This window comes from Mus caroli, unplaced genomic scaffold (assembly GCF_978045245.1).
Source record: "Mus caroli unplaced genomic scaffold, Mus_caroli_1 scaffold_8, whole genome shotgun sequence".
In the NCBI taxonomy this organism is placed as follows: Eukaryota; Metazoa; Chordata; class Mammalia; order Rodentia; family Muridae; genus Mus; species Mus caroli.
The window spans coordinates 66,067,103-66,082,182 of NW_028227263.1; the positions used below are offsets into that span (position 1 = coordinate 66,067,103).

At 45.2% G+C, this 15,080-nt stretch overlaps 1 protein-coding gene across 1 annotated transcript in view; it reads left to right on the forward strand.

The window, feature by feature from the left end:
• Crtc3 (CREB regulated transcription coactivator 3) overlaps positions 1-15,080 on the forward strand; it is a 104,663-nt gene that overhangs the window by 10,915 nt on the left and 78,668 nt on the right. Inside the window, exon 2 of the mRNA XM_021168643.3 lies at positions 1,110-1,208. Coding sequence (XP_021024302.1) covers positions 1,110-1,208 — 99 coding nt within the window. The remainder of the gene's footprint in view (positions 1-1,109; positions 1,209-15,080) is intronic.

The window sequence follows — 15,080 nt, forward strand, 5'->3', positions numbered from 1 at the left end:
GTGTGTGTGTGTGTGTGTGTGTGAATGTCATGTAAGATAAGGCTCATGATGTGACCCCCTTGTACATAGTTATGACACATAAGTATTCATGGAGATAGTGAAGCCTGTGGAGAAGAAAGGAAAACAGTGACTTTGGTTTTTAGATAGTAGCTTAATTTTCTTTAGGAAAGTCTTTTATTGTTAAAGATTGTGTCTGCATGCCTACATATCATGGTGTACAGGACATTTGGAATATTCATAAATTCTTTCTAAAACTAATAAATTAAAAAACCAGAAAGAAGATAGGTGGTACGTGTGTGTCACCTCAGCACTTAGGTGTTAGACAGAAGGATCAGGGTCCTTAGCTACACAGTGAGGTTGGGGCCATCCTGGGTTGTTCAAGATCATATCTCAAAACCAAACTCAAATGAAACAGAACCCAGAAAGCTCTGGAAACCTGAAAGGTGTGGGCACTTAAGAAGAAAAAGAAATCAAAACCAAGATTTTTGTTCTGTTTTGTTTTGTTTTGTTTTGTTGGAAAGACAAATGTGGATCATTTTTATCAGTAATCCATACATCAAAGTATATCTGGGGATGTGTTCTGATGCCCAGATTGAGAGGATTCATCTGTTACACTGTCCTGGTTTACTGTTAACATATATCATGTTTATTCACAAGACAATATATTTAACTTATACAGAATATACATCTAGAACTCATGTCTTTTAAAGCAGCACATCTATTGACATACGTTTTCCAGACTTGTTTCACAAAATTCTCCTTCTTTTTCTCATTTAATTTAATTTTTTTATTTATTCACTTTACATCCCGTTCACTGTCCCTCTCCTGGTCACCCCCTCCCACAGCCCTACCCCTGCCCGAGATGTTTGTTTTGCAGCTTTCTGTAAGATAGACACTGTCTGTATTGGGATGCTTTCTGTAAGATAGACACTGTCTGTATTGGGATGCTTTCTGTAAGACACTGTCTGTATTGGGATGCTTTCTGTAAGATAGACACTGTCTGTATTGGGATGCTTTCTGTAAGATAGACACTGTCTGTCTGTATTGGGATGCCTCTTTGAGATTTTGCTGAACAATCGTGAACATCCTCGACCTCCTTCTGTTTCCAGGTTCAGTTTCAGAAGCTTCAGCAACTGCGTCTTACCCAGTACCACGGGGGATCCTTACCTAACGTGAGCCAGCTGCGGAGCAGTGCGTCCGAGTTGCAGGTACTGCACTTGCTGGTGTTCGTGATGCTGAATGGGGGTGAGGTGATAAGCCCTGCACAGATTACTTAGAAGAATAGCCTGGGTCTGAACGCACTTCAGTCTTCTGGGAAGTCCCTCCGTGGAGTCTTTCATAGTGTCCGCCCATGCAGGTGATGTTACTCCACAAGGAGTCAGAGGCTGAACATCCACTTGCAATGTGTGGAGAGAGCTTGCCTCAGATGTGTGAGACTCTGGCCTCCTTCCTCAGATCCCCAGAAAACAAAACACAGAACATCCCAAACTGTAATGTGAACCACATGTTTACTTTAGAGTTTTTTACTAGTCACACTAAAGGAAAATAAACTGGTGAAATTAAAATGTAATATAATTTAAACGAAAGGTATTTATTTAAAAACATATTATTATTGTATGGAAGCATATGATGTATGTCTGTGGGTATGCTTGTCCCTGGGCATGTGTGTGGAGGTCAGAGGACAGCTTTCTACTTCACTCCTGAGATAGGGTTTCTCTGTGTAGCCCTGGCTATCCTGGAGCTCACTATGTAGACCAGGCTGGCCTCAAACTCAGAAGTCCGCTTGCCTCTGCCTCCTGAACACTGGGATAAAGGGAGTGTGTCACATGCCCAGCTTCAGAGGACATCTTTTTTTTTTTTTTTTTTTTTTTGGTTTTTCGAGACAGGGTTTCTCTGTATAGCCCTGGCTGTCCTGGAACTCACTTTGTAGACCAGGCTGGCCTTGAACTCAGAAATCCGCCTGCCTCTGCCTCCCGAGTGCTGGGATTAAAGGCGTGCGCCACCACGCCCGGCCCAGAGGACATCTTTAAAGAGTCATTTGTCTCCTACTGTGGGTTCTGGGACTGGAACTCAGGCCTCAGGCTTTCACCAGTGTCTGTCAAGGTTCTGCTGGCCCTTGTTTAGCTTGTTGGAGATAGAATCTTGCTAGACAGCCCTGGCTACTCTGGAACTTGCTGTAAAGACCAGAGTGGCTTCAGACTTGGCGCGCTCCCCCTGGCTGTACCCCTCCTGGATGCTGAGCCGACACTGTCTGCAGTGTCTGGCTTGTTTGCAAGTGTCTCAGGCTAGTCTTGAGCAGCTAAGCTACATAGCTGAGGGTGACTTTGAACTTCTTACCCTCCTGCCTCTGTCTGCAGAGTGCTGGGATTATTTGGGGTTCTGGGGGTGGGGCCTAGGGCTTTCGTATATGCTATACTAGGCAAACGCTACGGCTGAGTTATATCTCCAGCCGCTTCTGAAGATCTTCATTCTTCTCCTGTAGCTCTCTATCTAAATCCTGGGGTTACAGGCTTGTGTCAGCGTGCCCAGCTTCATTTAAGTAATTTGAATACTTATTGAACCCAAGATATACCATAAAACCATTTCAACATGTAGTCAACATAGAAAACATACACTAGTTCCCATGTTGTTTTTGTGCTGAGTCTTTGGAGTCTGTTATGTATTTTACCCTTAAAGCACATCGGAGTCACTAGATCCATGTGGCTAATGATGGCCTCGCTGGGCAGGTGGGTCAGAGGAACAGATAATAGTCTTGCTGCCCCGAGATTAGTGCTGGCTCATAGCTGTAATCATTTACCAGAGAAGCCTTATTCAAAACAATGTGGAATTAGTGTTTGAGACAATAGTGCCGGCTACTGCAGTTAAGATCTGAGTTAGACCTATTCTGTTGTCCTAGCCACAGAAAAGGTAGAAGCCTGCTCTTTCTTTTTAATTTCTTTTTATTTTCTGTGCATTGGTGTTTTGCCTGCATGTATGTCTGTGTGAGGGCATCAGATCTTGTAGTTACAGACAGTTGTAAGTTGCCATGTGGGGCACTGGGAATTGAACCTGGATCCTCTGGAAGAGCAGTCAGTGCTCCCGGTCATTGAACCATCTCGCCAGCCCGAAGCCTACCATTCCCAATTAAATAAGTTAGGATTTGATGTTAGAGCTGAGATGTAGACTTTGTGATGTAGCACCATAACTCTATGCTTTTGGATACTCTTCCATTTTATTTTTGGGATGTGACTGTGTGTGTGTGTGTGTGTAAGTAATGGTCATGGGCACACAGAGGTGTTCTCAGCTCAGGGCTTATGCTTGCTTGCACTGTCTTCTTACCCCCTGGGCTGCCCTCCTAGCCACATCTCCCCCGAGTTTTAAAGGTAGATCTTCTTTGTTGAGGAAACTGGGGTCACTGTTTTTATAATATCCAAAATATTGTGGAGCATTTCGGATTTCTTTTTTGTGGGTCTGTGTGTGGAGGTGTGCACCTGTGGTGTCTGTTTGCATTTGGATGTTAGCATGTGCACAGCATGCCACAGCATGGCACACATGAGGAAGTCAGAGGGCAGCCTGTGTTGTTAGTCTTCCCTGTCTGTCTTGTTTGACACAGGGTCTCTGCTGCTGGGTACACCAGGCCAGCCAACCTGCACATCCTGGAGTCTCCCTCCCATCTCACTCACAGAGAGTGGGCTCACCGGCACTGGATTGTAAAATTAGGAATGCTAATTTAGTTTAGAAATGAAATAGCAAAGACTTTAGTTAAGTCTTTGTTAATATTTGAAAAAAACTGGAGTCTGTCGCACTTCTGCTTTTAAGCATTCAGATTAAGAATACTTTTTTTTTTTTACATTAAAAGTTATTATTTTCCCAATGGAGAAGCTAGAGAAAGTACCCAAGGAGCTAAAGGGATCTGCAACCCTATTGTTGGAACAACATGATGTACTAACCAGTACCCCGGAGCTCTTTTCTCTAGCTGCATATGTATCGAAAGATGGCCTAGTCGGCCATCAATGGAAAGAGAGGCCCATTGGACTTGCAAACTTTATATGCCCCAATATAGGGGAATGCCAGGGCCAAAAGAATGGGAATGGGTGTGTAGGGAAGTGGGGGGCGCTATGGGGGACTTTTGGGATAGCATTGGAAATGTAATTGAGGAAAATATGTAATAAAAATATTTAAAAAAAAACATAAAAAAAAAGTTATTATTTTACGCTGGGTGTGGTGGCACACAACTTTAATCCCAGCACTCAGAAGGCAGAGGCAGGTAGATCTCTGAGTTTGAGGCCAGAATGCTCTACAGAGCAAGTTTCAGGACAGGCAGGCTACACAGAGAAACCCTGTCTCTAAACTTAAAAAAAAAAACAAAATTAGGAAAAACAAATTATTTTGGGGGGCTGGAAATACGGCTCGGCAGTTAAGAGCACTTGCTGTTCTTTTAGAAGACACAAGTGGAGGTGCCCCATCAAGGGCTTGACAACCGCCTGGGACTCCAGTCGCAGAGACGCTGATTCCCTCTTCTGCTCTCTGTGAGCACCTGCAAGCACGTGATGCACAGCCATCCACCCAGGCACACACGCATACACACGCATACACATATGTACACAGAAATAAAACCAAGTCAATCTTTGTCATCTGCTCGAGGGCTTGGGGCGACAACACAATAGATTAAGTATTTGCTGTGTAAGTGTCTTCATGGGACAAGGGAACCTACAGAAAAGCTGGGCAGGCGTGCAGCCGCCAGAAATCATGGTGCTGAGGAGGCAGAGGTGGCTAGTCTCACTGGCTGTGCTTGGTGTGCTCAGGAGAGAGGGCCTGCCTCAGTAAAGTGGAGCAAGGTTGAGGCAGACACCAGTGTTAACTTTAGGCCTTCATATTTCATGCTCACATGTGCCTGCATGCCACCCACCCACACATGTGCCTATGCCCATGTGAACATGGATACACGTATGCACACACATCCATTTGTCAAATGTGTTTTGATTTTTTTTTTCTTTCTTTTTTTTGGTATATAGCCCAGGCTGGCATCAAACGCTATCCTCCTGCCTTGGCAACTAATTGTAGGTTTGTGTCATCATGCACAGTCAAAATATTATTTGAGGGTAAAGATGTAGCTCAGGTGGTAGAGCACCTGGCTTGCATACACACGGCCCTGGGTTGGGTTTCCAGAACAACACGGGCAGGAAGATTTGAGGTTCAGAGTCAGTCATCCCTGGCTATTTAGCAAGTTTGAGGACAGCCTGGAAACCCTCCCTTCAACCGCCCCTAAAATGTTTTTGACACTGTAACCCCGACATTTTTGGCAATTCCAGGCCAATTATTTTGTAGAGTAATCCCAGTTGTTCCAGTTGCCTGTGACACCTTCTGGTGCTTGAGATTGAACCTAGGGCCTCACACACAGCAGGCAAGCATTCTCCAGCAGCCGCTGCTGGCTTTGGTACACCCCCCACCCGCACCCCAACCTCCAACACTGGGGCTTATGTCTGTCTTTGTGATGAGATTCAGATGATGGATCTGTGGCAGGAATAGCTCAGAAGTGCTGGTTGGATCCTATTAGGCATGTGATTTCAGTTTGTCCTGTGATTGTGGGTGTGCCTTTTATCAACTACAATCGGTCTTTCAGGCTCTCCTCTCTGAAGTTGCTCTTTTCTTCTCTGTAGTGAACAACTCTTCTATGCATAGCTACCTTAAATGGTCATAAACTTCTTTAAACTTTGCATTATAGACACACACTCATAAATATTTATATTTATCAATATATAATATACATAATATAATTCATAATATGTGATTTTATGAATTCCCATTTTGTTCAGTGGTTTATGGTCTGTAACTATTATTTCATTTTGATGATGATATAGTCACTTATTAGGCCATTAGGAAGCCCTCTTCCAAATAGAAAGTTTCTTAATAAATTAATATAAAAAAGAGTCTTGGAGCACAGGTTTTCTTCTGTTACCTTCTTTGTTGAGGTATAGTTGGCTCTTTTGGGTATACAGCTCTATGCCATGGGACTGTGTCGCAGTCACTGAGGTATGAAATGGACCCTTCACTTCAGAGTGACTGTCCCTGTCATCATCCTCTGTCCTCCCTGCCGAGTACCCTGTGAGTGGGGTCAGAGGGATGTGGTCCTCTGATTTCTTGTTGCCTTTAACCCATCACAGTGGAGTCTTATTCATGGTGTTGTGTGCCCTCGTTCCCTGTGGCTGCTGGTACCAAGTACCATAGCTTGGCTTAAAATAGCAGAAATTCACTTTCTTACAGTTCTCAGCCCCGGAGTCTGAAATCACAGGATTGGCAGAGCCGAGTCCCCCTGAGTGCTCAGGGAAGTCTTTCCTTACCTCTCTCTGGTGTTTTCGTTAGTAAAATCCTTGGTTTGTAGCTCTGTTGCTGCCACCTGCACCTCTGTTGTCATGTGACCTTCCCATGTGTCTGTGATTTCCCTCTTTCCTTGGATGCAGAGCCACGGAATTCTAGTACGAGCATCTTCTAAATGAATGAGTGACATGCAAAGATCCTGATTTTTCTCTTTCCCTTTTCTTCTCCCTCCACCTCCCCTTCTTCTTCTGAGGCAAGGTTTTATTCTGCAATCCAGGTTGACCTGGAACTCACTATATGACACAGAGCAGCCTCAAACCTGGGACAGTCCTTCTGCCTCAACCTCGGGAGTGCTGGAATCCCAGGCACCACCACGTTGTGCAGTTGTGCTCTCCTGTAAATACCTAGCAGTAGAATTGGTGGACTCTCCCTCTCTTGGTCTGTGTCTATTTCTAATGCTGGAGCCTGGACTTAGTGTTTAATATGCTAACCAAGCCCTTTACCACTAATCCATATCCCCCGAACCCTAGCTTTACCTTTATAGGAGGTTGCCGCCTGGTTTGCAAAGTGACTATAGTTTTCCATTCCATCAGGAAGACATAAGAATCCCATAAGAAGCCCTTGTCTTCTCCAGCTCTTGATGTTTCAGGCTTAAACACAAAAAGTCATCTGGGTGTGGCAGCATGTGCTTTTAATCCCAGCAACTGAGATGCACAGGCAAGTAGATCTCTCTGAGCCTGAGGTTAGGTCAGATGGGGAGGTATAGAAAGATGTCTCAAAAAATACATAAAAAAAAATTTAAAAAGTAAAAAAAAAAAAAAAAAAACCCAGCTACATATACACAGGCGCCTTGCCATCTTAATAATTTTTTAAAATATATAATTCAGTGGCATTAAACATATTTATATGAGGCAGGGGTAGGTGGATATCTGTGAGGCCAGTCTAGTCTACAAAGTGACTCTAGGACATCCAGGACTCAAACAAACAAACCAACCCACCAAAAAAACAAAAAAAGCAACAACAAAACCCTTCCCATTATTAGTTACAAGGAAAATGCAAACTGAGCCCTGCGTACTATGGACGAAACACAAAGAACAGCTGCTATAGAAACCAGGCAGCTCCTGGGACTCACATATGATCCAGCAAGCACAGCAGGAAAACCCTATCTTGAAAAAAACAAAACAAACAAAAACTCAACCAAACAAACAAAAACATTCATATGATTGTTCAGTCCATCTCCAGGACTTTTTCACCTTCTAAAACTGTAAGTCTGTACTTGTTGAAAAACAATTCTGTTTTCCCTTTCCTGGCCTGGCAGCCACCCTCTGCTTTCTGCTCATGGATGGGGCCGTGCTACGTGCCTCATTTAATCAAACACTGCTTGTCTTCTTGTGACTAAGTTGTTTCGCCTCACACGATTTCCTCAAGTTTCATGCATATTGTAACAGGATTTCCTTCCCTTTTAAGGGTGAATAATATTCTATTGTATGTGCATACCACATGTGTTTATCTGTTCATCTGGTGGACACTGCCTTGCTCTGCCTCTTGACTGGTGCATAATCCTGTTGTGAATGTGCTGTGGTAGGCAGCTCTCTCAAGTCTCTACTTCCTGTTCTGTGACAGGGCTCAGGTGTCTAGGCTGGCCTCAAACTAGCTAGTAGCTGAAGATAACGGTGGACTTCTAATCCTCCTGCCTCTACCTCCCTCCAGCTGACACTCACTCTCTCTCTCTTCCCCAGTTAATAGCCATCCCTAATAGGTTGGATATTTTAGTAGAAAAGGCTTGGATGTCTCATTCGGTCTTCAGTTTACATTTTCCTGACAACTAATAATGTTGAGGGTCTTTTGTGTTTGTCTTTTGAGAGATAGCCTCTTGACTGGGCTGGAATTCACTGTGTAGCCCAAGCTAACCCCAAGCTCAGAGATCTGCCTGCTTCTGCCTCCTGAGTGCCGGTGCTCACCCCAGCTGCAGCATCTTTATTAGACTTGTGCTGTCCCTTGTCCCTTGTCCCTCTCTTTCCTCCTTTTCCTCCTCCTCCCTCCCTCCTGCTACACTCTCCTTCTTTCTCCCCTTCCTCCTTCTGATAACACCAATAGCAACAGCTATCACTGCTGTTGTTTCATAGACAAGGTCTCACTTTGTAGCCCAGGCTGCCCTTGAACTGCTAGTGATCCTCTTGCCTCAGCCTCCCTAGTGCTGGGATTTCAGGCTGGGGACCAGGGACATCTTAATAATATAGAGTCTTTATTTTTGAGTATGGTTCTGTTTCCAAACATTACAGAAACACAGATTTTAGTTGTTTCTTATAATCACTTACTTACACACAGTCCTCTTTTAAAATATGTTTTCCTCTTGTTATATTTTAATTAACAAAGTGTATATTTATAATGTACAGCCTTCCTCTTTTCCCTCTGCCGGAATTGACTTTAGGATGTAAGCAGGTCAGGCACTCTCCCACTGAGCTCCATCCATGCTTTGGTACATGGGACTGGTATCTCAAGCTAATTAGCTACACTGACTCTCATCTCATCACTCTTCCTGAGACCCTGCTCTTAGACGTTTTTGGTTCTTCAATATGTAGTTAGTAATTATAGTCACTAGGAAGTCCAGTAGATCCTTTGGACAGTTCCTCCTAACCATTCATGCTTATGTTTTGTTTGGGGACAGGGTTGGCTGGCCTACCACTCACTACATAGCTTCAGGCTGGCTTGGAACTCTGTTCTCCTGCCTCAGTCTCCTGGGTGCTGGATTAAAGATTGTACCACCACCCAAGCACAGCCTGTGACTTTGTTTGTTTTTGCTATACCATTGGATGCTAAGCAGACTACTATTTTAATATGATTAAGGGCCAGTTCTTTATCCCAGTGGCCGATCTGAAAGCTCTTCTCCTCTAGTGCAAAGGCCCTCAAGGGGATGCGGAGTATCAGTCAAGTAAACCAAAGCCTGCTGTTCCAGTCCTCCTCTGACTTTCTTAGCGTGGGCTCCACTGTCAGGTCAAAGTTGTCTACAAATGGGACTGGCACATGCGCACTGCACGCAGTGAGGAGGAAAGGGACAATTCCTGTGAGGGCTAGGACTGTGCTCTCTGGATAGAAAAGAAGTAATCCTTCCACTGTCATCTTCAGTCTGAGTCACAGCTTGGGCACCTGTTGGCTGTGTGTCCTGCTTATTAGGCAACTACAGAGCAGGAGCCTAAAGGCTTCCCTCTATACTGGGCTCTCTGAATGTGGAATAGCACAGCTCCCCAGTGTTGGACATTTGGTTGTTCTGCTGCCAGTTCAGCCGGCATGTGCTTGTGCATGTTGCTCTATGCCTGCTTGGGTCATTTTTACTAGACTAGGAACTTCTCAGGAGAAACTGAACCTAAATGGTATAAAATTATAAACCAAAATTAATTTAAATTTAAAATCCAACCATTTGAAAGAAATGAAATCCTTAAAAAATTAGATGTGTTGTTAGAGACTAGTCAGACTGTGACAAAAGGACAGCATTTGAGTAGCACATATACACAAGCCAAGTGTAGCACATGCATAGCTAGCTGGCTACTCTAGCTAACAGACTGTGCTCCTACGTCTGGAAGGACTGGCTGACACCTGGTGGCATACACAGGCGTCCTAACAGCTGAGAGTCATGGTCAGCCCGAATGATAAGACTCAATAACAGAACAAGCAAACAAAAACTCAGGATTGTGTGAATAAAAAGTAAACTGTGAGGGATGTGTACATCAGAGCTAGAAGAGACATGTGTGCACGTGCAACCGTATTCCTTTCTCTGAAATTATACTTTAAAAAAAAGGTTTTGGCATAAGGTCTTATTGTGTATCCCTGGCTAGCCTGGAACTCGTGTAGACCAAACTGGCCTTGAACTCACAGAGAGAGATCTACCTGTCTCTGTCTCCCAAATGTTGGGATTAAAGATATGCACTACCACACCTAACGTTACAATTTTATTACTATTTTAAAATTATGTATATGTGTGTATCTTTGTGTAGATATGTGCATGTGGGTAGGGGTACCTTCGGAAACCAGAAGAAGGTTTGAAGTCCCTGGAGCTGGAGCTACAGGCGGCTGTGAACTGCCTGATGTAAATGTTGCAACCTGGACTTGGTTTCTCTGGAAGAACAGGAAATGCTCTTAACCTGCTGAGCCATCTCTTTAGCTGCTCCCCACAACCCCCTCCACCCCAACAGCCCTACTTTAAAAAAACAGGGTCTGGCCAGAGATCTCAGACTAGCTTGGAACTCTAATTTCTCCTACTTCAGTGTCTGCCCCAAGTGCTGGAATTATGGATATGTAATCAATCCCTTTGCAAAAATAATACTTTTTATTAGGTAAAACTTTAATGTATCATTCTCATTTTTGTCTATGTTTTTATTCCGTGTCAAGAGCTCTTGGCCTAAAATGATTTACTTTGTAAGTTGTATTAAATGGAAAATATTATCCAAAGTGGCGGTGTACACCAGTGATCTCAGCATTCAGGAGGTGGAGTCAGAAGATTGGAAAGCTCGTGGCCAGCTTGGCCTGCAGGAAAAACATCCCCTAACTCCCTTCCCCCCAAAGAAAGTTATTCTGTAGGTTTTCTGTTTGTTTGTTTGTTTGTTTGTTTTTAAACCTGGTTTTCTGGGCTGTAAAGCATGTCTAAAAGAAAATGGCAGAAGATACTGTAGTGATTCGGTGGGTGTTGTGACCAGCAGACAGACGAGTGGTCATTTCAAATACCTGCTTCTCCATCGTCCCATTGACCTTTTCAAATCCCTCCCATCCTCATCTGGAAAATCCATGCCTCCCTGTGTGTTTGCATGTCAGCTCTCTAAACCTTTGGGTTTTAAACTTCAGGGTCATAGCATAAGTGGCACGAATGTGGCATCAAGAAGCTGTAGAACACCTTTGCTTTCCAGTTTGGAAGCTAACTTCTCAGTTCTCTGGCCCCTTGGCTTCTGCCTCAATGTCCTGCATCTGGGAAAAGAGTGCCTTGGCTTGGTTTCTTTTTTTTTTTTTTTTTTTTTTTTCAAGACAGGGTTTCTCGTGTAGCCCTGGCTGTCCTGGAACTCACTCTGTAGACCAGGCTGGCCTCGAACTCAGAAATCTGCCTGCCTCTGCCTCCCAAGTGCTGGGATTAAAGGCATGCGCCACCATGCCCGGCTTGGCTTGGTTTCTAATGCTGTGATAAAGTACATGGCCAAAAGCAACTTCAGGAGGAAAGGGTTTATTTGGTTTACATGTTCTGGGTTACAGTCCACTAAAGTAGCCAAGGCAGAAACCTGGAAGCAGGTACTGAAGTAGAGGCCATGGAGAAATGCTGTTTAGTGGCTTGCTCCCCATAGCTTTCCCAATTTGCTTTCTTGGACTCTCCAGGGCCCCTGCCCAGGGGGCGGTACCACCGATGCCCAGGGGTGGTAGCACCGACTTGTAGCCTTCACTTGCTTACTCTCAGGTGTAAGCATCTGAAGCAAGGACGCCTGCAAACCCAGGCAGGTCAACCGCCACACTGTAAAACCAGTAGGTGATGCTCAGGGCAGCAGCTTCTCCTAGTGTGTGCACAAACTGACCTGTGAGGGCTGCCCGCTCTGTCCCTCCCTCTTCTGAGAGGGGAGTTAACTACTTTCCTCCTTCATACCAAAGAAAGAAACTTGGCCAACATTTCCTTTTCTTGAGACAAAGTCTCCCTGTGTAAGCCTGGCTGTCCTGATTATTTCCAGGATGTCGACAGGGCTGGCTCAGACCCAGAGATCCACCTGCCTCTGCCTCCAGAGTGCTGCGATTGAAAGCGTGTGCCACCACCATGCCTGGCATAATCTTTGTTGGTTTTTGTTGGTTTGTTTGTCTGTTTGGTACTACTAGGGCACAACCTCTAGCCTGTACCACTGAGCTGTGGCCTCATCTGGCAAATGTTTCTTGAATACCTATTGTGTGGCAGGCTCAGTACAGGACCTAGGAAACATGGAAATGAGTAAGACTTGTAGCCTCCCCAACCCACCCCCCACCCCCAGTCTCAAGTTCCATTATTTTTGGTTTAAAACCCTTGGCTCTGATTCTCCCCATGTAAAAGGCTCTGCTTCCAGCCACAAATGGCCTTAAAATCTCAGAGGAGCATCTGTGGGGACCACCTAGAAGGCTTGTTGTTGTTGTTTGTTTGTTTTTAATCATCTCAGAAACCCTTTGCATACCTCTGGGGTTGGCTCCTGCTTCCTCACCTCTCCTGGCAGCTCTCGCTGCTAGCCAGACTTCAGTCTTCTGCAGCTGGACCTCGGCCTTTGCTCTCCGCTGCTGCTTGTCTGGGTACTGCCCCAGATGAACTGTTCTGTGAGGCCCTAGACGGCACCGCCATCAGCGAGCCTGTGCTTTGGGCATGTTCTCAATCTCTTTTAGTCGGTTTGTAGGGTATGGTACTGATAATTGTATGTAGGGTAAACCACAGGAAGCACAGGCATTGGCCAAGGGGGTTGGAAACTGATGTGTGTCAAGGGAATGAGCATATAGAGATAAGAGGTTCTTTCCAAAGCCACTAGTTAGATTCTGTTTATATATGTTCACTGCTCATAGTTTGTGGCTTTTGTGACAGAGTCGTTTGCTCAAAACTTAAAAGCGAGAGGGAATTTTACTCCCAGGGTCATAAGGCTTAGGAGGCAGCCCTGCTCTTGGGCACTGAGTGCTCTCCTCCAGCCCTGTGCTCTCCTCCAGTCCTGTGCTCTCCTCCAGCCCTGTGCTCTCCTCCAGCCCTGCTCTTGGGCACTGAGTGCTCTCCTCCAGTCCTGTGCTCTCCTCCAGCCCTGTGCTCTCCTCCAGCCCTGCTCTTGGGCACTGAGTGCTCTCCTCCAGTCCTGAAACAACAGTCACATTCATCTAAGCATAGTTTGAGAGAATGAGAAAGGACAGCGACCTTGTGTGTCCACATGAGACTTAGAAGACCATTTTACAAGTCATTTTAGTATGAATTATTTCCAGGAAAGACTTCCAGTGGTCACTAATATTTGTTTTATGTCGTGTCTTACTTTCTTTTGCAGAAATTGACCTTATTTCTAAGTTCTTTGTGGGAGTCTGTCCCTTGCAGACCAAATGCATTTTGCAACTGGGACTCCTCTCTGGGTGCTTTGCTGCTGTTTGCCTGAGCTTTGCTTTCGGCAGTGTGTTCTCTTCTGCTGAAGGGAGGAGCAAGGAGCACAGAAAGTTAGTAGCTTACTTAATGCTTGTGGAATGCGTATCTGTCCCAGCATAGGACTGTGACCAGGGAGATGGTTGTCATATTTTCATACAAATATGAACCGTGCTTTTCTTCTTCTTCTTCTTTCTTTTTATCTAACCATATGTGATAAATAAGAGACTTGGAGAATAAGAGAGAAAAGTTGACAGCTCATGAATCTCCAGTGGTCTGCAATTAGCCTTTGCTTGAAATGATAGAAGGAGTAAGGGAACACTGGCCCCCAGCACTGAATTAGGAACATCTGTGTCTATGAGAACTTGAGCAACAACACTGAACGACTGGAACTGTGCCATCTGCATCCTGCCCTTCCATGTGGTTCCAGGCGTCCCTGCAATGAGGGGTCAGCAATGGCACCAATGCCTGAGAGGCTGGGGGTGTAGCTCAATTGGTATAGTGCTTGTCTTACATTCATGAAGCCCGGGGTTCGATTCCCAGCACTGCATAGATAAGGCAAGATGGCACACACTTGTAATCCAAGCATTCAGAAGGTGGAAGCAGGAAGATCGTAAGTTCAAGGCCATCCTCAGCTACAGCACAATTCAAGGCCAGCTGACACATGGGGTTTTGTTTGTTTGAATATTCCAATGTTTTTAAAAGGCAGCTGCCACAATAATAGCCACCTGTAGTCTTGACTTCTCATGAGGCTAAGGCAGGGGGTTCTTTGGCTCAGTTTGTCTACCTTTAAACTGGGGATAATCAGTAATGCCAGTGCCATTGGATTGTTGCTTGATTGGGAGGTATAAATGAGTACTCATGTATAACACTGCTTGAACAGTGGTTGGCACAAGGTGAGCCAGGCAGGCGTTGTCTCAGCACTGTTCTGCTGCCCCTGCCATTGCCACAGCAGCAGTTACTGCCAGCATCATGCTCCCTGTGGCACGGTGCACATGCGCAGCAGAGTGCTGCCCCTCAGCAGCTCAGAGTCCTGTGCAGGTCTAGACCTTATGTCTGCTGCTAAGACCCACGTCCCAGGACTGTGGTGAGGGTGAAGCCGGCAGTCTGCCTAGCGGTGTGGGTGACTGCAGTGGTGGAAGAAATACTTAACCCTGATATTACCGATGTGACCACAGCAGTTTCTGACAAAGGAGTTCACACCAGGGTTTTATTTTCCATTGTGAATTGTGTCCCTTGTAAGTCATTTGTTCTTACTAATGAAGTTCTGGTACTTGACAATGAACTTTTAAAGAATGACTAGAGGTGATGGACTCAGCAGTTAGGAGTGGGCTCTGCACTTGCAAAGGACCCAAGTTCTGGTCCCAGCACCCAGACTGGACAGCTCACAGCTGCCTGTAACTTCAGCTCCAGGGTCAGTGTTCTCTTCTCCCCTCCTCTTCAACCTGCAGTCACATGCACATATCTTCACACACACACACACACACACACACAATTAAAATAAAATAATCCTTAAAAAGAAATTAAAAGGCAGTTGTGCTTTAATCCCAGCAGAGGCTGATGGGCCTCTGACTTCAAGGCCATTCTGATTAAGTCCAGGACAGCTCTGACTGCACAGAGACCCTGTCTCAAGAAGCCAAACTAGGAATGAGCAGGACTGTGGCTAGTGGAAGCTGTCCCCACCATCACC